The sequence below is a fragment of the Lagopus muta genome, chromosome 13, assembly GCF_023343835.1.
Source record: "Lagopus muta isolate bLagMut1 chromosome 13, bLagMut1 primary, whole genome shotgun sequence".
NCBI lineage: Eukaryota > Metazoa > Chordata > Aves > Galliformes > Phasianidae > Lagopus > Lagopus muta.
The window spans coordinates 11,299,672-11,319,324 of record NC_064445.1 but is presented as its reverse complement, the minus strand read 5'-3'; the positions used below and the strand labels follow the sequence as shown (position 1 = coordinate 11,319,324).

The 19,653-nt window shown below is 53.7% G+C and overlaps 2 protein-coding genes across 6 annotated transcripts in view; both read left to right on the top strand.

Annotated features, from left to right (window-relative positions):
• LOC125699563 (ras-related GTP-binding protein A) overlaps window positions 1-11,508 on the top strand; it is a 48,002-nt gene extending 36,494 nt beyond the window's left edge. For both annotated transcript variants that reach the window (XM_048959208.1, XM_048959209.1), the window contains 7 exons: window positions 214-280; window positions 1,306-1,528; window positions 3,547-3,642; window positions 4,100-4,222; window positions 6,398-6,489; window positions 7,247-7,362; window positions 8,540-11,508. In XM_048959208.1, coding sequence (XP_048815165.1) covers window positions 214-280; window positions 1,306-1,528; window positions 3,547-3,642; window positions 4,100-4,222; window positions 6,398-6,489; window positions 7,247-7,362; window positions 8,540-8,637 — 815 coding nt within the window. In that variant the 3' untranslated portion in view covers window positions 8,638-11,508. The remainder of the gene's footprint in view (window positions 1-213; window positions 281-1,305; window positions 1,529-3,546; window positions 3,643-4,099; window positions 4,223-6,397; window positions 6,490-7,246; window positions 7,363-8,539) is intronic.
• A 1,366-nt stretch (window positions 11,509-12,874) lies between these two features.
• KLF8 (KLF transcription factor 8) lies at window positions 12,875-18,499 on the top strand. 4 transcript variants are annotated; one of them, XM_048959729.1, is made up of 5 exons: window positions 12,875-12,939; window positions 14,814-15,357; window positions 15,961-16,063; window positions 16,154-16,290; window positions 17,699-18,499. In XM_048959729.1, the coding sequence occupies exons 1-5, from the start codon at window positions 12,913-12,915 to the stop codon at window positions 17,878-17,880; spliced, it is 993 nt and encodes a 330-aa protein (XP_048815686.1). In that variant the 5' UTR covers window positions 12,875-12,912; the 3' UTR covers window positions 17,881-18,499. The 4 variants fall into 4 exon arrangements, with proteins under 4 accessions (XP_048815686.1, XP_048815687.1, XP_048815688.1 ...); XM_048959730.1 differs by lacking the exon at window positions 12,875-12,939 and adding an exon at window positions 13,592-13,752; XM_048959731.1 differs by lacking the exon at window positions 12,875-12,939 and adding an exon at window positions 13,780-14,131.
• Window positions 18,500-19,653: the final 1,154 nt, after the last annotated feature.

Below are 19,653 nucleotides of genomic sequence, written 5' to 3'. Positions count from 1 at the left end.
GAGCAGTCTCCTGGTTAGCAGCAGGAAGGCTTGGGTTACTGGGGAGCTGCACTTATCTGTAGTGTCTACAGCTACAGGTTTATGCACAGCAACGCTGTTTAGATGGAGTGCTATAAACTGTGGGCTGCATTGCAGAGAATGGCATGGCTGCCTGAGCAGGCTCTGACCTGGGTGTGTGGCACAGCTGGTAATCTCCCTGTTGTCTCTTTTCAGTTGATGTGGAGCACTCCCATGTTAGATTTCTAGGAAACCTGGTATTAAACCTCTGGGACTGTGGAGGGTAGGTACTTGTTGTGGTTGTTGTTTTTCATTTTTTGTTTTTTGTTTTTTTTGGGGGGAAATTGTTGTGGGTTAATTCTGTTGAATAAGATTGGGGGTGTAACGAGTGCAGGCACCCCAAGGCACTAGCATGCTTTCTGTGTGTGGAGAGTGTAGAACAAGCTTTGTGCATGCCTTGGTGAAACTGGTGAGGCTGCTCTGGCAAGAGTGGATGCCACATCTTAGACTTGTGCATGAAAGTGGGTGGAAGAGGCTGGCGTGATTATTGCAGTCTTGCAGTCTGAGTTATCTCCACGTGAAAGGTGCAGTGCATAGGCCCACCCTTTCATTGATGGCTGCATTTTTTGTATGCTGAAAAGCCTGAGACCTTCACCTGAACTTTCCCTTGAAAGTGGTGATGGTGGAGGTGATGCTGGTTTTGAATCTCACAAGTTTGCATCTCACAAGTTTGATCCAAGTGAGGTGCATGCTGAGAAGGGATGTGAAAGATTGATGGTGATTCTGTGGTTCCTGGAAGCAGCTTTTTAAGTAATGTTCCCACTGACAGAGCCTCAGTAGAGCTGTCAAACTTTGCTAAGCTTCCCCAAATCTAATGTCCTTACGTTTTGCCTGAGCTGTATTCAGCACAAGTTAGTCAAAATGCATTTAGATCCTGTAAAACGGGCCGTACTGATGGTTTTACTGCTGTTGTGGCTTTTTTTGTGTGCAGCTCTTTAAAAGCAATGTAGCTTTGTTTGTGCTAGCCCCGAGCAGCAGCTACATCCTGTAGGAAGCTTCTGCTTCTTATGAGAGACTGGGAAGCAGATGCTCTTCAGGAGTGTCCTACTGAGCTCAGTTGGAAATGCTTAGGGAGCTTTATATCCTGGGGAAGTTAGCTGTCTGTGGGGCTCTTTTTCTGGACTGCTGTGGTGGGATTTGCAGCTCAGCACGGAAACATCTCTAGCAGGAGATATTTTACAGCACTTTTCCTGAAGCCTGGTTGCTCTAATGGGAGTCTCCTTGTTCTGTTGCTCTGCTGCTCCTCAGACAGGACACCTTTATGGAGAACTACTTCACCAGTCAACGGGACAACATCTTCCGCAACGTAGAAGTCCTCATCTATGTCTTCGATGTGGAAAGCCGTGAGCTGGAGAAGGACATGCACTACTACCAGTCATGCTTGGAGGCAATTCTTCAGAACTCTCCCGATGCAAAGATCTTTTGTCTAGTGCACAAGATGGACTTGGTGCAGGAGGATCAGCGGGACTTGGTGAGAAGAAGCTGAGAGTTGCCATAGAAATGCTGTCAAATCTTTTGACTCTGCTAAAGCGTTGCTAGTTCGTACCTCAGGCACAGTCCCATCAGCACTGTTCCTGGAAGGGATTCTCGGGTGCTGAGACCTGTCCGAGCCCTTTTTGCCTTTCAAACTGTATGTCAGTGCTGTCTCTTGCATGTTGTCCAGCAGAGAAGAAAGCCTTTTCTTTTAAAGCATCAGTTGTAATGCTTTTAGCAGACCTTGGCTCCAGAGAGTAGGGAAGGAAGGTAAAACTGAAAGAAATCTGGTGAATTTGAACTCTCCCCTGACCGTTTGGATGACTTTGAGGATTGCGGTGGTGACAAGTGATGGTTTCTTTTTCAGTCTCACATAAGCACTGTTCTAAAATGTAACAGAAACAAGGGTTGAAACTTTTCCTGGTTAACTAGAAACTTTTACCAGTTGGTGCTTCTGCTTTCTGTCACAAAGTGTTCACTGGGGCCCATTTGCCCAGAGGTCACTTCTTGATTTAACACTTAGGTGTTCCCGGAGGCACCCTGCAGAGGCAAGGATCAGCCTCCCAGGGAGGTTTTGTTTGCTGCTCCCTTTGGGGCTTTTGGAAGGTTGCAGGGGGGCTGGAAGATGGTAGGTTTCTACCAACATTGCTTTTTCAGCTATGGCTAAAAGCAACCAGCTCCTGATCCCAAGGGAAAAAATACCGTGTGTGTTAGATGTCTTGGCCTGGCAAGTACATCCCCAGCTGCTTTCCACTCCCTGACCTGGAGAAAACTTGGAGGCCCCTTTAGGACGTAGTAAGAAGTCACATTAAATGCTCAGGTTCCTGGTCAGCGTGTGCCTGGGCAGCAGCGAAGGCGGCTTCGCAAGGCCTCATGGCTGCATCCACTCCCTGACCTTCCTGCAGAGGCAGACTTCTTCCTCGCAGCATTTTGGCTCCAGGTCACTTCTTCTCTGTCGGTGATGGTTCTCCTTTCCTAGTTCAGCTCAGTGTAAAAATAGCTCAGTGAGCTTGTTCATAGGGTTGATTCAGGGACTTTTACCTCACTTCCATCTCTTCCCTACAAACTAATGGAAACTCTTACGGTCTTTGTGAAACTCTTTTGTCCATCTGGATTTATATAGTTGTGCAAATTCAAGTGAGGCCTTGAAGCATGGGGTAGACAGGCAGAAGAGGAGCCTTACTTTGAGTCTATTTTTAGTGCGTATCATTGCACACCCATCACAGCTGTTTTAAAGTATCTGCTATTCAGAAGAACATGCGAAAAACTCTTGAACTGGGCCAAATGACTGCCCCTGTAAATCGTTGTTAAACCTTTGGTATCTCGGGCCCCAAGATGGTCAGTGTTGGCCTACGCAGCATGTCCTGGAGATCAGCTTGCTCTGTCATGTTCCTAAAAACAGTAAGGTGAGGTGAAGGTAGTCATCATGCCTTCCCTTGCAGGGTTACAGTGCCAGCTCTCTTGCTGGTTTTTTTATTTATTTATTTGTTTATTTATTTATTGCCTCTTTGGTGGATGTTGGTGCAAGTCTGTCCTCTTTGTTTTACCCTTCTTTTTTTTTTTGTAACCATAACTTTTAAGGGCAGAACTTGATGGGAGAAGGCTGTGTTCTTGTCTCGGAGTTGCTTTGTTAATGCAGTTCATAGTGGTGAAACTCCCTAGAGCTTCCCTTCTGTTCTGTTCACAAAGATGCAGGTTTTTACATCTGACCAGGGACTTGTCAGGTTTTGGGTCCTCTGTCAAGCTCATGCATGTACACTTCCATTTCCACTCCGTAACACTAGTTATTCCAAGTTTGAGTCTCCTGCTGTGTGACAGCCAAGGTCTGCTTGTCCCTGCTATCCTAGTGGGAGGGGTTTCTGACAGTCTGTCCTAGCCAGCAAGCTGTGCTGCTCTCTTTTCTCTAGTGCTGTGTGTGCTTGAGTATTGTTTGACATGTGTGCTAGAAATGCAATACAGTAACCACACCAAAGGCCAAAATATTTACACTCAACTGCTAATCATTTTACTTTGCAGATTTTTAAAGAGCGTGAGGAAGACTTGAGGCGCCTTTCCCGTCCTTTGGAATGTGCTTGTTTTAGAACTTCCATCTGGGATGAAACGCTTTACAAGGTTTGGATGCTGTCCTCACTGTATCTGGCCTTTCCCTCCTCTCACTTGAAAACAAGAGCATGAGGAGGCTGAGTGGTTGGTTGCTGACTGGCCCTTGTTAGGTCTACAGTGACTCCTGCTTCTGCAGGTTAGCTGTTGTAAATGGCATCAGAACATTTTGGGTTTCATTTAAAACAAATAAATAAAAGCCCTCCACGTGCTGTGCTCACAGCATTCTTTTAACACTGCTTAAATGCTTTGCCTAGCCACTTTGTGACTATTGAAGAGCTCACTCGGGAAAGCAGATACCACCATAGCCCTCAGCATAGCAGACAGATGCACAGTGGGGTGGGAGAAGTCCTTCTGCCTTGTCTAGGCTGTAAGTGCTCACAACTGCAAATGGTTTTTGAGCATGCTGTGTATCTTGTGGGCCTGAGGCAGAAATGATAACGCAGTCCTTGTCTTTCTTTGTTGACAGGCTTGGTCCAGTATAGTCTATCAGCTGATCCCAAATGTCCAGCAGCTGGAGATGAACCTGAGGAATTTTGCTCAGATCATTGAGGCAGATGAAGTGCTTCTGTTTGAGAGAGCCACTTTCCTGGTGAATACAGCTGTTCGGCCCTTTGTGTTTCCCTGCCCAGCCTAGGACGGAGTTCCCTGGAAGGAAAGTGCAGTTGTGGCAGTTGCCCAAAGAGAGGTGCCGGCACCAGAATGCTTTGATCCAGGCCTTGTGACATTGAAAGTAACAGACGTGACTTGGTGGCTCATATGACCTTCCCAAAATTTCCACGTCTCGTTGTTGAGATGAGGGCTTGGTTGGTATTTCCCTCTTCCAGGCTGTGAAGGGGTTTCATATCCCCATTCTCTTGTCGGTCATGGGAGTTCTTTTGAGAATTCCTTTCTGCACAGGGCTTCTTAAGCTTGAACAAGTCTTTTCAGTTCCTCCTAGACTGGCTTTTTAACTCCTCCTTTTTTATCAAGTGCCTGGTGCTTTACAAACCTGCAGTATGGATAGAGGATCTCAAGCAATTGGGTTGCTGTGGGTTCTGAAGTTACCATCTGTGTGGTAACTGTGCTTCTAACCTGTTGTGTTCAAAAGGTAAAACGTGTTGGTTAAAACCACCATTGCTGCTTGTCTTTCCATACTCTTAGTTTCTAGTTTGGTCTCTTGGACTTTATAACAGTGCTGTTGCTGATCTGAAGAAATTGCTTTTCGAGTCTGAGTGCTTTCCTTGCCAAACAAAGACTTGATTTTGAAGTTACCATGCTGTTTCTTTTCACTTCTACTGTCAGAAGTAGAGTTCTCCTGACAAGTTCTGCTTTTTGACCTTATGTAGATGATAAATAGTTCCACCTTGTTGATATGTAGTGGTATTTATTTGCACTCAAAAAATGCATTTTATTTACTGAAAAACAATTTTTGTAGCAAAGAATTCAGTACTGATTTCTCAGTGTAATGGTGGCTTTTAAAGACTTTTCCCTTTTCATTGTTCTCTATTTAAGCTTCTGCAGGGACTGCTTTCTCCTGCAGTGAAATCTTATTCTAAAATTGTATTCGAAGCGTGGTAACAGAAAAACCTGGAGAGTTGAGGAAAGAGATTGATACCAAAGCCTTCATGACATGCATGTGATTTTTGAATGTGGCTGAACTTGTACCTGTAGGAATAGTTGGGCAGATGTATATGTAGAAAATAGACAATAGTTTTCTAAGCTCCTTGAGGAGGGGAAAAAAGAGAAAGAAAAGAAAAACAACCACAAAACAAATAAAAACAATCCCACCTTAATTTCTGAGAGCCTGTTAAATATGGTTCCATGGGTGGAAAATTGAGTTTAACACCTTTGTGCAGGGCTATGCGATGCGTTCAGTAGCAGTTGGTTTCATCATTCTTGTAAGTATGAAGCACACAGTGTAGTGTTCTCAAAATTATGCTCCTTTGGAGGCTTCTGTGGGAATGAAGATGCAACAACTGCAATCCCACTTAATGCTGCAGATTCCCTCCTCGGCCAGTTGGCTGGCTTGGCTGGAGAGGAGAGGTCTGTAGGCTGCCAGCCATGTGCAAGCAGCAGGAGTGAGGAGCCCTGGATCGTCTTGCAAGGACTCCTGAAAACTTGATCCTTTCCAACTCTGCAGCCTAGCACCAAGGTCTGCACCTTGCTGCAGGATTTCTGTGTGGGAGGAGAAGGAGGGAAGTGCACCTGAACACAGGCAACTTAGCACAACCTTAGTCTGAGTCAGGTGATGCAGAGAGAGCTCCCTAGGAAACAGCTGCCTTTGTTCCACTTGTCTGAGCTGGAGAAGAACAGCTCGCTTTGGTTTGAGAGCAGTGCTGAGCATCCTGCATGTTGCAGAGCAGCACACTTTTCAGGTTTGGTGTGTGAAAGTCTGCAGCATGATAGATGTAGGTAAACTGGTCCAGCATTTGTCAAAGGTCTGTTTGCCTTCCAGGAGGCGATAGTTTTGCATTTCCCCCACCTAGCACCTTCTTGTTCTTTGAAACAAGATTTAAATGGCTGCTAAGTTGGAGTATTCAGACCCCACATGGATATAAATGCCTCTTATGTATCTTATGTTATTTTCATCTGCACTTGTTAAAGGCTTCCTGGGGATTGTGTGACTGCATCCTTCTTTATACTGGCACAGCTAGTGTTGCTGCTAATGGTTTCCAAAGGCAAAGGGAATCCCTGAGCTGGGCACCAGCGGTTTCTCATAACTGCTGTTGCACGTGAGAAAGCTGTACTGAAATTAGTAACTAACTGCACTCTTTCTGCCTTTCAGGTCATTTCTCACTATCAGTGCAAAGAACAGCGGGATATCCACAGATTTGAGAAAATCAGCAACATTATTAAACAATTCAAACTAAGTTGCAGGTGAGCTGGCTTACTCAGTAGATGGGAAAGATACCTGGGCAGGTATTTCAGTTTCATGCTGAAGCAAGGAAACTCTCCAAATAAATATTAGTTTGTGCTTCCTCAGCAGTGTGAGGATTTGTGTTAGTTGCTGGAAAGCACCATGTTTAAAAATGTCAGAGCTTGTTATCTTTCCTAACCTCCTCCTTCGGTGATTGTTGAAAGAGGTTTGTTTTGAAACAGCTGTTTTCTTCTGGGCCTTTTTCTCCTGTGCAGAGTAGGAACATTCCAGGACTGATCTGGTAAACTCATGCTGGCTTGGGAAGAAAGAGAGCTTACAAACGAACTCTAATTGTCAGCATTTTGAATTGAAAGGTAGAAAGCTTACTTCAGAGTAGCTGGCAGCACGCTATACAGAGCTGTCTCCAGATATTTCAGCTTTATGCTTACCCCCAGAGAGTGTCAACCTCCTTTGGGATGGTTGAGCCATTACTTCAGAAGGGTCGATGGTGCTGACTGCTTGGGCACAGTGTGGGGTTGTATCTTGAGTTACAGACCTTCATTGATCAACACTCAGGTGGTTTTTGTTGTTCTTGTTGGTTCAATTAAGCCTAAAGCTAGAGCTTTTCCTTTAAATGAATTGCAGTCTTATCTGGTGGTCATCCTGGCAAGCAACACTTGCCAGTAAATGCAGATAAACATGGGACATAAGGGGAAAATCTGTCTGAGCACTCCTACAGTAACAGTGCATTTACTCTTTCTTTTTTCCTTATTTTAGTAAGCTGGCGGCTTCTTTCCAGAGCATGGAGGTCAGGAACTCTAACTTTGCTGCTTTCATTGACATCTTCACATCAAATACATACGTGATGGTGGTGATGTCAGACCCTTCAATACGTAAGTTGAAGCAAAGATGAGCTTCTGGCCTGTTTTTAGTCACAGGGACAAAAAGCTGGACAAGTCTGGCTCAAAATGCATTTATCAGAATACAGCAAATGCCAGACAAAGCAGTGAAAATGATTTAATTCAGAGGTATGGGGGGATCTGTCCCACTGCCTTGCCCTGTCTGAGCAGCAGGAGGGGAAGGTGGTTAGAAGGTGACTGCACAAGAGATGTGTGCCTTTGAGGGCTGGGCTATTTGTTGCTGTCCAGCAGAGAATTGTAGCAACAGTGGGGAACCACTATAACAGATGTGACCTGACTTGATAGGTCATATCTAATAACCTATTTTGGGCTGCTTTGATCTGGCAGCCACAGCGATTTTTTGAAAAGGAAGCAGAAGTGGATCGTGAGTGTTTTTTTGTTCTTGCTGCCTGAATTGTCCTGGAGGGCAAGGGCTCTAATTATAGTAGCATCTGTTTATCTGAAGAACTTGGAGGCAGTGGTGCCTGAGGCACGTTTGAATACCTAGTTGTTTTCACTACTGTAGTTGAAGCTGTTAAGAATGAAAGGTGCTTAAGACCAGCCCACTGTCCTGGACAGCTGTGTGACTTACAGCTGTTATTCTGCAAGAGGACAGGAAGATTGTTTTACTGGATTAGGGAAAACCCATGTGAACTCTGCAACCCTGGGTGAACTATTGAGCTGTGATGTTGCTGTGCCTTAGCAGCAAATGAGAAGCTGAGTGACTTGTAGAACGCCTTGGGAGCAGACCAAATAGGTGCAGTTTGCTCTGCGATCAGCAGGCACCCACACCTTCCAGCATTGTGTTTGTACTGCTGGGGAGCAGGAGGGTTGATCCCTGAGCTTGTTGGTTGGGATGTTGGTACTCTTTGAGCATTGCTTCCCTTAGGGAAGATCCGTTTTCACACTGTATCACTTCTCCAGATTAAAGTGAAATCTAGTACTGGCCACTGCAGGTAGAGGCTGTAGAACACCTGGCCCCCTGCTGAACACCCTGCGGTCATAAGATTCAGAAGTGTGAACCAAGGCTACCCAGGGATGTGGGTCCAGTTTTGCTGATAGGAACTCAAATACCTGCTGTCCTTAGGCAGCTTTCAGGCGGTGCTTCTGGGGGTTTATTTTCTTACATCCTTTCTGTTTTTCTCCCCTCCCTGTCCCTTCTCCATCCTAGCTTCTGCAGCTACGCTGATCAACATCCGCAATGCCAGAAAACACTTTGAGAAGCTGGAGAGAGTGGATGGACCAAAGCACAGCCTGCTTATGCGCTGAACGTTGGCCAATGCACATGGTCTTTGGCAGGAGAAGTGGATTGGAACTACTTTTTTTTTTTTTTTTCTTTTTAGGAGAATCTAACCATGTGGATGTATTTGTGGGCTTTGAAATGAGTGTGCTGCTTACCACCGCAATCTTTATTGTTTCTCCTTTTAACGTTGGACACTATCACACAGATGGTCTGGATACACTGCGGACCTTCAAAAGAGACTCCTGGCATTTATGGGGTTGGGAAGAAGTAAGGACAGGTGATGAGCACGTGGTCTCATGCTCCTGGTTGTCAGTGGCATGTGGCAGAGCCTTTTTGGATGTTTGCTCCCAGGTGATCATACAAATCACAGGGATGAAGTATTTACTATTTTATTGGTAGGTTGCTAGAATACATTTATAAATTTCTCCTTGTCTTCAGTCATGAAAATAAATTTTTGCTACCAGGGATTTCAGATCCTGGAGCTTTGGAAAGTGGGTTTTCTTTCTTCTAAGACCCAGGGCAGCTTTGGCAAGTAGATGTGTAACAGCTGTGTTTTTCCTTTCACAGTGTTCTGGAGGTCATTGACTGAAGGTCATTCCAAAGTTTCATTTGAGATTTTCTTTTTTCCATGCTGAGGCAAAATTTGCAGGTAAAGCAGTCAAGGATGACATTGGCCTTTCAACACTTTCTGGAATGATTGAAAGATAACAGTAAAGAGGAACCAAAGGCCACGCAGCAATAGTCCTGGGATGGTCAGTCTCCCTGCTGGGGATGATGCAGGTACACAGGATCTGAAGGATGTGGCAGCTCTGGGCCATGTGTGCATGAGCTATATTAGCTGTGTTTGTGACGAGTCAGTTGGGCAGTATCTGGCACTGGTATGTCTTGACATTAAGTCCACTTTAAATGAATTCTTGTGTGTGGTTCAGTTAAACATAGGAAGAATGGAAGTGCTGTGAGTTAGGGGAATCTGACTTGGGTGGGAGCCGATGCTTGTCAGCATCTCTTCCTTTATTTCTTGCTGCATCCAATTGCTCTATAAAAGAGGGTGTGGTGACTCAGCCTGGCTCTCCAACTCTGCATTCACAAAATCATGCTTTCCCCCCGATCTCTGTCCCACACACTGGGAAAATGCCTGCAAGGGTGAGCTGTGATATGGGACCTAAGAGCAGGAGCGCAGATCTCAGCTGGAGAGCTGAGGCTGGGCTGCACACAAGATCTTCCATCAATTCTAAATCTTCATGGTATTAAACACCCCTGTCTTGCACCACCTACTCAGCAGATGTGTTTGTGATCTGTAGGACTGGCATTGTCTTCAATGAGCATCATCAAGGAAGCATCCCTGTAGGAGAGAAGCATAGGTGCTGGTTACAAATTGAAATGTCAGTTTCTAGGGAGCTTCTGAATGGGTTTGAGATGCAGCAGAGGGTTTCTGCTTGTCTTCAGTGCTTGCAGGTTCATGTGCTGGAATGGGAGCAGCAGATCTCATGCACTGTGTGGCTGCTTTTTGATGGGCTGGAGCGAGCCGATCGCAGCTGCAGGTGCTCCTGTGGATGCTCCCACAGTGCTCTGAGGTCAGTCCCTGCTTTTGCTCTGCTCTCATCATGGGTTTCTGCACCCAAGCCCTGTCCAGCAGAGGAAGAGGATGGGTTGCTGCCCAGAGGTGTGCTGTTGGAGCCTCAGAAAGGTTGGTGTCAGGTGCCTCCAAGAGTTGCGTGTGCAGGAGATGGACTGAGAGCTGCAGTGCTGGTGTGGATCCTGGCACTTTCTGCTCAGACTACTTTCTCCTAGCAGGCAGCTGTTCTGCAATGATGAGGCCAGGATGGAGGGAAACGCTGCCTTATTTCCATGGTTACAAACCAAGCAGGGTTATCTCGTGCTGTGTGTGAGAGCAGACTGGGAGGTGCCACTGGGTTTCTTTGCAGGATAAACTGCTTGGTGTGTGAAGGGGGGATGGTGCTGGGGGTAAGTGGGAGGGGGAGAGGGAGGGGAAGCAGGTAGTGGTGGTGTGGGGGGAGCTGATCAGAAACAGATGGGAGCAAAGTGCTGTTGCAGGTGTCCTGGCCTGCTGAGCCTCCACAGTCTGATATGATGACAGTGGCTGATGTGCTGCTGTTCTCTTATTCGGAATGTGTTTTCCTCAAGCATATGCATGTTGGGGGGTTCTTTGGAAATCAGTAGTTTGCTCTCTGGCAGAAGTGCTGCTGGTGCTTCTCCATGCACGAGATGTCAAGCAAGCAGCTGCAGTGCTGATGGAAATAAGCTGATGGTTTCATCTCAACGTGACACATCTTTTGGAGGAACTGCGTTATGTTTGATTGTCTCTCTCCTAAAAGAATACCTGGGGGCCTTTTCTGGAACCTGGAGTTGCTGCCAGCAAAGCAACCAGGTTTGGTGGGTCAGGTGCCCTCACCCTGCTTTGCAGTACATTCCTCTTGGGTACTGGGGGCAGTAGCAAGCTCCCCCCTGCACTGGCTGCTTTGCAGAATCTTGCCATCCTAAACAATCGATGTTGCACACATCTGGTCCCAGAGTGCCAAGCTCTGCTTTTGGTCAGGTTTTAGAGGTCTATCCTTTGGGGCCTGTCCATTGAAGCAGTCAACATTCCATGTTGTGAATGTTACTAGTATTTTGAGCACAGCAAATTCCCCGCTTGGCCCCATTTCCAAATAGCAGGGACTGCTGTGAGACTGAGGAGCAAACTGCAGGGCTGCTGGGAGCGCTTGGCTGTCCTCCCTACAGCAGGGAGTGCCACTGTATGCTCTTTGCTTGCGGATTTTCTGACTGCTTCCTTCCTGCTGCTTGGACTGAAGGAAGCATAGACGAAAAGAATTTCATTTTTGTATTTTTAACCAAAATGAGGATATATTTGAAACATGGGAGCTGAAAATGAATCATTCCTCACTGTGCTTTCAGGAGTTAATGCCTCGGATGGAGTTAATGCCTCGGATGGAGCTACCTGTGCACCTTGTCCCTTCCAAGTGAGGTCTCTGAATCTGGTCTTTCACTCTGAATTCTGTCTTTCACTGCCCCTTGTAGTGGGTCAGTTCCCACCATCTTACTGTGCCAAGTTGGTTGGTTACGTGATGGTTACATGATGGTTACATGAACAGTTTGGCACAGTTGGACTGTGGCCTTCCCACCCATGGGTGCCTCTATCAGGCCTCCTCCTGTCCCATTTTTGTCCGTCCTTTGCCCTGCCCAGCCCTCCTGCAGGGCAATGCGCTGCTGGGGCTTAGCATGATGGTGCCATATCATGGAGCGGCTGGGTTAAGGCCACCAAGGGGAGACTTGAGGACCACATCAGGTGGACGTGGCAAAGCCAGGGCTCTGCAGTGGTGAAATGTCAGCTTTGGCCAGAGCGGGGATAGTGCTGGGTGTGTGGGTGAGCATGTGGGTGTTTGAAGAGAGGAACAGGCGAGTGGGAGGGGGTAACATGGGTGGTTGGAAGGGTAATTGTGAGGTTGAAGGGATGTGGGATTAGAGGGGGGGAGGCATGTGGATGGATTGATAGGTGAGTGAATGATGGATGTGTGAGAAGATGGGGATGAGGGTGGGGGAAGGGAGGGTGGATGGATGGGGTATGAGTAAGGATGGGTGGTAGGTGGATACAGGGGTGGGTGGGACAGTGTAGCATGCAGGGTTGCATGAAGGGATGGTGAGATGGGTATGTAGGCAGTTCGGGGTAAAAGGGGGTTAGGCTGGGCCGGGTAGGTGAGAGGGCAGACATTAAGCAACGCTACACTGGGGCAGGTAGCGCGAGTGCCTTGTCCCACCAAAGGCTGGGGGACGAAGCCGTCCCAGCCCTTAGGAACGCTGCGGGGACGAGGGCCGCACCTCCCACCGCTTCCCAGCTGCAAAACCCTCCCAAATCGCCCAGGACGCCGTGCTTCGGCCCCCAGCAGGGCGACAGCTCCGCGGGGAGACCGTGACCCCCGCCCCCAGCCAGGCAGGGGCGCCCCCCGTTGTTTTTGGCGGGGCTTATAGCGTTGCCATCCCCGGTTCGAGGCTCCCGAGCCCCGGCTCGGCCCGGCTGCCGCCTCCCAACGTTTTTGGGGGGTATCCCTGGTGGGACGGCCCCATCCCCAAACCCCGCATCCGTTTCCACGGTAACGCGGCCGCGCGGGGAGCCGCCCATTGGCTGCCGCGGCCGCTGATGTCACTTTTGGGGGCGCCCCGGTGTTGGGGGATGGGGTGCGGTGTGGGCGTACCTCGGCGCGGCCCCGCCCCTCCCCGCCCGTGGGCGCGGCGCGGCCCCACCCGCCCCGCCCGGCACCGCCCGGGGCCCGGGCAGCGCGGCGATGCACTGCGAGGAGGCGCGCGGCAAAGTGAGTGCGGCCGGGCCGTGCGGGCGGGGGGCGGTGAGGCCATCTCCATCTTCCACCGCTTCTTAAAGGGGCAGCGCGTGCCCCGCGGGGGAGCTCGGCCCGGCTCCGGTACGTCCCGCCCGGGCCGCTCGGTGCCTTCTCGGGGCGGCGACCGGGGGCGGGCCCGGGCGTGCGGTGGGGGCCATTTTGTGAACGGGGCGGGGGGAAGAGATGGGGCGCACGGTTCTGCGCGGGGGGTGGGGGAAGGTTCCGCTGTGCCCGCGGCGGCGCCTTTAAGAGCGGCCCCGCTGCGGGGCGCGCGCCGGGAAGGTCACAGCGGGGGAGAGGGGGCGGGGGGGGGCGGGGGTGCGAGGCGCGACGTCGCCGTGCGCGCGCCCCGCCCCACCTCACCCCCCCCACGCCCTTTGGTCTTAAAGGGCCATACCCGGGGCTGGGTCCGGAGAGCCCGGCGGGACGCCGTGGGGCGAACGGCACCCTCTCCTCCTCTTTCACCCCCAGCTGTGCCTCCCCCACCCTTCCCTCCTCCCGGTTCCCTCCCGACCTCCGGCACCGCGAGGAAGGCGGGGCGGAAATTCCTGGGGGGGGCGTGGCCGGGCCACCCTCCCCCGGGGCGCTTCGGCCCCCCCCCCCCCCCCCCCCCCCTCGGCCCGGCTGTCGGGGAGGGGGGGCAGGAGCCAAAACGAGATCGGGAGGGGTGATTCCCCCCCGAAGTGTTCCGTTGGGGTCGCACGGCACCGTGGATCCCCTCCCTCGTGCCTTTTGGGCGGGAATGTATGGATGCTATAGGAGTGCTATAGGAGCCGGTCCCTATAGGTGAGGCTGAGCCCCCTCCTCCCCGCCGTAAGACCCGTGGTCCCGTTGAGTTCGCCTTCCCGTTCCCGCGGTAGGATATCGGCAGCGGGACCCTCCGAGCACGCCTCGCTGCACCCTAACCCCGAATCGGTGTGCGGTGTACCGCTGAGTCGGCGCTGGGGGGGACCCGAGAGAGGGGACGGCTCTTTGTGCCCTCCCGTGGCTGTGGGGTCCGTGAGTGCGCTCAGCTCCAGGGGTCCTTGCCCGCGTCCCACCCATCCCCAAAGGAGCGCTGGGCGGCTCCGCGTGTGCGGGGCGTGTGCGGACCGGGCGTGCCCGGGCGGGGACACGCGTGGGTGTGGGTGTGCGGGGCCGTGGGCCGCTCTGCGCCCGCAGCAAGGTGCGTAACTGGGGGTCGGCTGGCTGGGAAGGGTTCGTACATCGCGGCGGTCCCAGCGTTCGGGGGTCGCGCGCCCGTTGGGGCGGTTGCAGGGGGCGGCTCCGTGCGGTGCCCGCGGGGCCGGGCCGTGCCCGCAGCCCCTCCCTGCTGCTAGCTCGCCGCGGCCGGGCCCTTTTAAGGAGCTCCACCCCGGGCCGAGCCAGGGTGGAGTCGTGAGGCTATTCGCACCTCCCGCACGGCACGGCACGGAGCGGAGCGGCGCGGCGCGGCGCGGGCCGGGAGCATGATCCTGCCCGCCGAGGGGATGAGCGCCGCGCATTCGCGGAGGAGCCCCCCCCGCGGAGCCTGGCGGGTGAGCGGCCCCTTTAAGAAGAAGGGGTGTGTGCGGTGGGGGGGTTGGGAGGGTCGGTTGAGGGCAGCGCGGCCCCTTTAAGGCGCGGGGGAGGGGAGCGGGGTGGGGTGGATGGGTGTTGGCCCCGCCCCCGGCCCCCTCCGGCCCCGCCCCTCCATCACAAAGGCGCGTGGGGGCAGCGGTTGGAACAGGTGCGGGGCTGCCGGTTTCCCCCCCCCGCAGTGGGTTATGGTGAGCAGCGAGTTGGCGAATTGATGAGCACGTTAATTAACGAATGAGCGGGGCGGCGTCTGGGTGCAGAGCGCTCTGACACCCCCCTGCTCCCCCCAGTTTTGGCAGGCGGGAGGCTCGGGGCGGGGCAAAGCGGCCCCCAGGATGAGCTCGTCCTCGCTGCTGGCCGAGGCGCCGCTGGAGCCCCCCGTGCTGCTGACCGACATCAAGACAGAGCCCCCCGAGGAGCTGCTGGCCTCCGACTGCAGCCAGCCCCAGGCTGAGCCCGTCGATCTTTCCCTCAACAAGTCCAAGGCTCCCCTGCCGCCGCCCCCCGTGCAGTCCTCGCCCCTGCTGGTGGCCCCCCCGGTCCCTGCGCCCACCATCTCCATCGCGTCCTCGGGGCTCGGCACCACCTCAGCCATCCCAGCCGTGCTGTCGCCCGGCTCCATTCTGGCATCGTCGCAGGGCAGCGGCGGGCAGCAGATCCTGCACGTCATCCACACCATCCCTTCCGTCAACCTGCCTAGCAAGATGGGCAACCTGCAGACCATCCCCGTGGTCGTGCAGTCACTGCCCGTTGTCTACACCACCATGCCGACCGATGGCGTCACCGCCATCACTGTCCCGCTCATCGGGGGCGACGGCAAGAACACCGGCTCTGGTAAGGGGCTTATTGAGGTGTTTGGATCCCCCCGTTCGGTGGGCCTGGCCTTGGTCCTGACACAGCCGTAAGACGTGTCCCCGTCTGGTAGGACACATCCCCTGCAGGGAACCCATTTCTCCACCAAGGACTCCCCGGGACTACTGGTGGCTTAACTTCCAGAAGGTGTCCCCAGGCCCCAGCATAGGACAACAGAACTCCAGAGGCAGCCCAGCCCTGGCCATCCGCCTGTGCTGAGCAGGGGACGGGGAGGTGCTGCTGGCTGCCTGCCTGCCCGTCCCGCCCAGCTCTGCTTTCAGTCCCTGCTGTGTCCCCATTCCCCGAGGGTGGGGTGCCCTGGACGTTCCCTGCTTTGGGAAGGAAGAGGTGTCCTCAAGCTGCACACACACCCCCCCCCACCCCCATAGCCCTGTACCAAACCCCCACGGCACGGAGTCACCTCTCTGCCCCAGATCGATGTGGGTTGCGGCAGGGTGGGCTGAGCCCTGCGGCGTGGTGGCTTTTCTGGGAGGTCGGTGATGTCTGTCAGCACGCTTTGCTCACCAGCCTCCCCCAGCCCGTCCCCCCTTGCTCCTTAATAGCTTTTCTTTCCCACCCCCGCAGTGAAAATGGACCCGGGCGCCATGTACCCCATGGACATGCCGAGTGACAGCGAGGACAGCGCCTCGGAGAGCGGCCCTGCGCCCTTCCAGGACCTGCAGCGAGAGTGAGTGCGCCCGCGGGTGCCATCCCCGTCCCCGGGGCAGACAGCCCGCTGGGGGCCGCCACTCACGGCCATCCCTCCGCCCTTCCCCAGGTCCGCCACGCCGCGCCTGCCCCGCGCCGACTCCCCCGACCTGAAGAAGCGGCGGATCCACCAGTGTGACTTTGAGGGCTGCAACAAGGTGTACACCAAGAGCTCTCATCTCAAGGCCCACCGGCGGATACATACGGGTACGGAACCGCGAGGGCGGATCGGGGGAGGCAGCGGAGCTCGGTGCCCTGCTCGGGGGGGGGGGCGTTAACAGCGCGCTCTGCCCCGGCGCCGCCCCAGCTGTGGGCCGGGAGGGGTCGGGGTGTGGAGGGGCGCGGCGCCGTTACGCCCCGTGCTGCCGCTCCGGGCGGGTACCGTAGTGCCCCTAATGCGCGCCCGCACTGCGCGCCACCGCCGCGGGGGTGGTACCGTAGGGCACCTAATATACGCCCACACGGGGCGCCGCGTTTAGGGGGCGTTACCGTAGCGCTCCTAATGCACGGGAGCATACAGCCACACGAGGGCACTGCTGCTCGGGGAAGGAAGGACAGCTGGACGGACTTGACAGGCTCGAAAAGTGGGCCTGTGGGAACCTAATGAGGTTCCACAAGGAGAAGTGCTAGATATTGTGTTTGGGTCGGGCAATCCCAGGTATGTGCACAGGCTGGGAGAAGAACTGCTTGAGAGCAGCCCCTGTGCTCTGCCCTTTGTGAGGCCCCATCTGCAGTACTGTACTGAGGGCTGCAGACCAGGAAACAGGAAAGACGTGAATCCGTAGGAGCAGGTCCAGAGGAGGGCTGTGAAGGTGATCAGAGGACTCGAGCAGCTCTATGAAGAAAGGCTGAGAGAGGTGGGGCTGTTCAGACTGGAGAAGGCTCCAGTGAGACCTCATTGCAGACTTCCAGTACGTGAAGTGCTTATAAGCAACTTTTTGTATGATCTGATAGTAATAGGGCAAAGGGAAACAGTTTTAAACCAAGAGGGGAAATTTAGTTTAGATATTGGGTGGTAATTCTTCACTCAGAGGGTGGTGAGGCCCTGGCACAGCTGCCTAGAGAGCTGTGGGTACCCCATCCCTGGAAGTGCTCTGAAGTGCCTTGAGCACTTCAAGGCCGGGTGGGAGGGGATCCTGGGCCAACTGAGCTGGAGAGGAGCAACCAGCCCACAGCAGGGGTTGGGACCAAATGGGCTTACAGTCCTTTCCAGCTCAACCACTCTGTGATTCTATGATCATGGTGCAGCTAACTAGGCAACAACACAGCTGTTTTAGGGGTGTTACCATGGTGCAGCTAATAGACAGCCACACGTGACACACAGCCGTGCTGGGGCACCGCTGCGTGAAGGGGTGTTACCTAAAACGCACGCCTATACTGGGAAACCACTGCTTTAGGGGCGTTACCGTATTGCACCTACTGCACACCCACGACGGGGAGCCACTTCTCTATGCGCGGTACCGTATTGCATCTAACGCACGCCCCCAGATAGCACGGCGTCCAGCCGGTGGCGCCCGCGGCCCGTGCTACGCCGGGGAAGGGCGGACGAGGAGGGCTGGAGGGCGGTGGCTGCCTGGGCACACCCCGCTTCCGTGCTGACCCCCGCTCCCCGCAGGCGAGAAGCCCTACAAGTGTACCTGGGAGGGCTGCACCTGGAAGTTCGCCCGTTCCGATGAGCTGACCCGGCATTTCCGCAAGCACACGGGCATCAAGCCCTTCCGCTGCTCGGACTGCGACCGCAGCTTCTCCCGCTCCGACCACCTGGCCCTGCACCGCCGGCGGCACATCATGATGTGAGGAGCCCAGCACGCGGAGCGGGGAGACGGAGGCAGCCTCGTTCCCTGCGTGCAGCTGAGGGACTGCGGGGCTGGCGGCGAGCGAGCCCTGCACCGGTGCGGGATGGTCTCCGGAACGTGCGCCTCTTCTTCTGGACCTCTCCTCCCCGTTGGCGACACCCGGAGGCTCCTCTCGCCGCGGCCTCCCGGCCTTCACCCCGGCCCTGCGCGCTCACTTTTCCAGGGGCGGTGCGGACGCAGCCACAGCCGAGGTGGGGAGACGTCCAGCCTTGTGTCTGCCTCCTCCCAGCCCGCCTGTATTGCCTCGTCCTGCCCCAAGGGATGGGGAGAAAGGAAAAAGCAAAAGGGGAGGACAGAAAGAACCCTGACCCACCCGTATGAACACCACCACCAGGAAAAGGGAAACTTTGCGGAACGTGGAACTGTGATTTTATGGAGTTCTAAGGGGGGTGGGAAAAGGGGGGGGTCACGCCGGCTTTCAGTTTTCGGAGACTATGGGACAGTTGAACCATTTATAAGTTAAAAAGGCATCAGCCTCCCTATGGACTGTGGCCACGCACTTTTCTTTGTAATTGTAATTGTTGTTTTTGTGGGGTTGGCCCAGCTCCTGTGCTGGGAGGGCAGAGGGCTGTGGGAGGGGGGGGGGGGGAAGGGTCAGTGAGGGGACAGTGACCATCAGGGCCGCATGAAGGGAGGAGCTTCAAAAAGTTCCTCTAAAGCTTCGGGAGGAGGCAGAGCCCTTCCGGTCCATGGCTCTCCTAGGGGCTTTTCCTCTGTATGCATGTGTGTCTGTGTGTCCCCATCACATTCCCTATCCCAGAGCAGCACTCTCCATCTGATCTGAATGCTTGGTGGTGGGAAACAGCCCTACATCCTTTCCTGCAGCCTTGGGGAGACCCATGCAGCCCCGGATCAGGAGCTAAGGACAATGCTTGGGGGCCAGCACCACTAATGGCCCCACAGCAAAGGTCTGTCCTGCAAATGTGCCCAGGATGGGTGGGATGGTGGTGGAACCTTTTGGGGTGAGGGAGTGGGGACATTTCTTTGGCTTTTTTTTTTTTTTTTTAAACCATGGGATTTAAAACTCCTGAGCTGTGATATTTGTACAAAACCATTTGACGTTTTTCTACAGGGGAATAACATTGGAAGCAGAGGAGCCTGGTGGTGTGTGTCTGTGCTGCAGCAGCGGCAGGTTGAGCATGGGGACGAGCATGGCTGGGCTTCACCATCTCCTTTGCAGGGCTCCCAAGTTCCTCTTCTGAGGTTTTATTGAAAAGCAAGAGGTCTAAAAAAGGAGAAAACAAAAACCTAAATTGGGTGCTTTAGCTGCAACCCATGTTGTCTCCAGGTGCATCAAGAGGAGAGCTGATATGTGGAGCAGAAATTGACTGCACCAATGACAGAGACACGAAGGACACAACGTGCATATCCCCACACTGCCTGTCTCAGCTGCCCATCACAGCTCCGTCAGTTCCCACTGCAGGCTGGGCATGGCCCTGTGCTTGAGGAAGGTGCCTGGGTCCTGCTGGGCTCCCACCTCCTCCCTTAAGATCCTCTGTCTCTGTCAACCCCATCCCCTGTGCCCTCAGGGCACTAATCACCTTTAATTGCTCTGAGTATCCTCACCGGGAACCTCTGCCCACCCTCCGGAGCCCCGGGCTCTCACGGTGCTTCCTCACCTTCCTGAGCCATGCTGTGGCATGCTGGCCATGGATCCCAACCTGTAGGCTGACATCAGGCCTGCCCTGTCCCCGTGGACCTGCCTGGTGGCCAT

Excerpts from the sequence above, each read along its gene's own strand:
- KLF8 (XM_048959728.1), top strand. The coding sequence starts at position 14,415 with ATGATCCTGCCCGCCGAGGGGATGAGCGCCGCGCATTCGCGGAGGAGC. Across the intron at positions 15,358-15,960 it reads CGGCAAGAACACCGGCTCTG|TGAAAATGGACCCGGGCGCC; the intron begins GTAAGGGGCTTA and ends CCACCCCCGCAG. Across the intron at positions 16,064-16,153 it reads TTCCAGGACCTGCAGCGAGA|GTCCGCCACGCCGCGCCTGC; the intron begins GTGAGTGCGCCC and ends GCCCTTCCCCAG.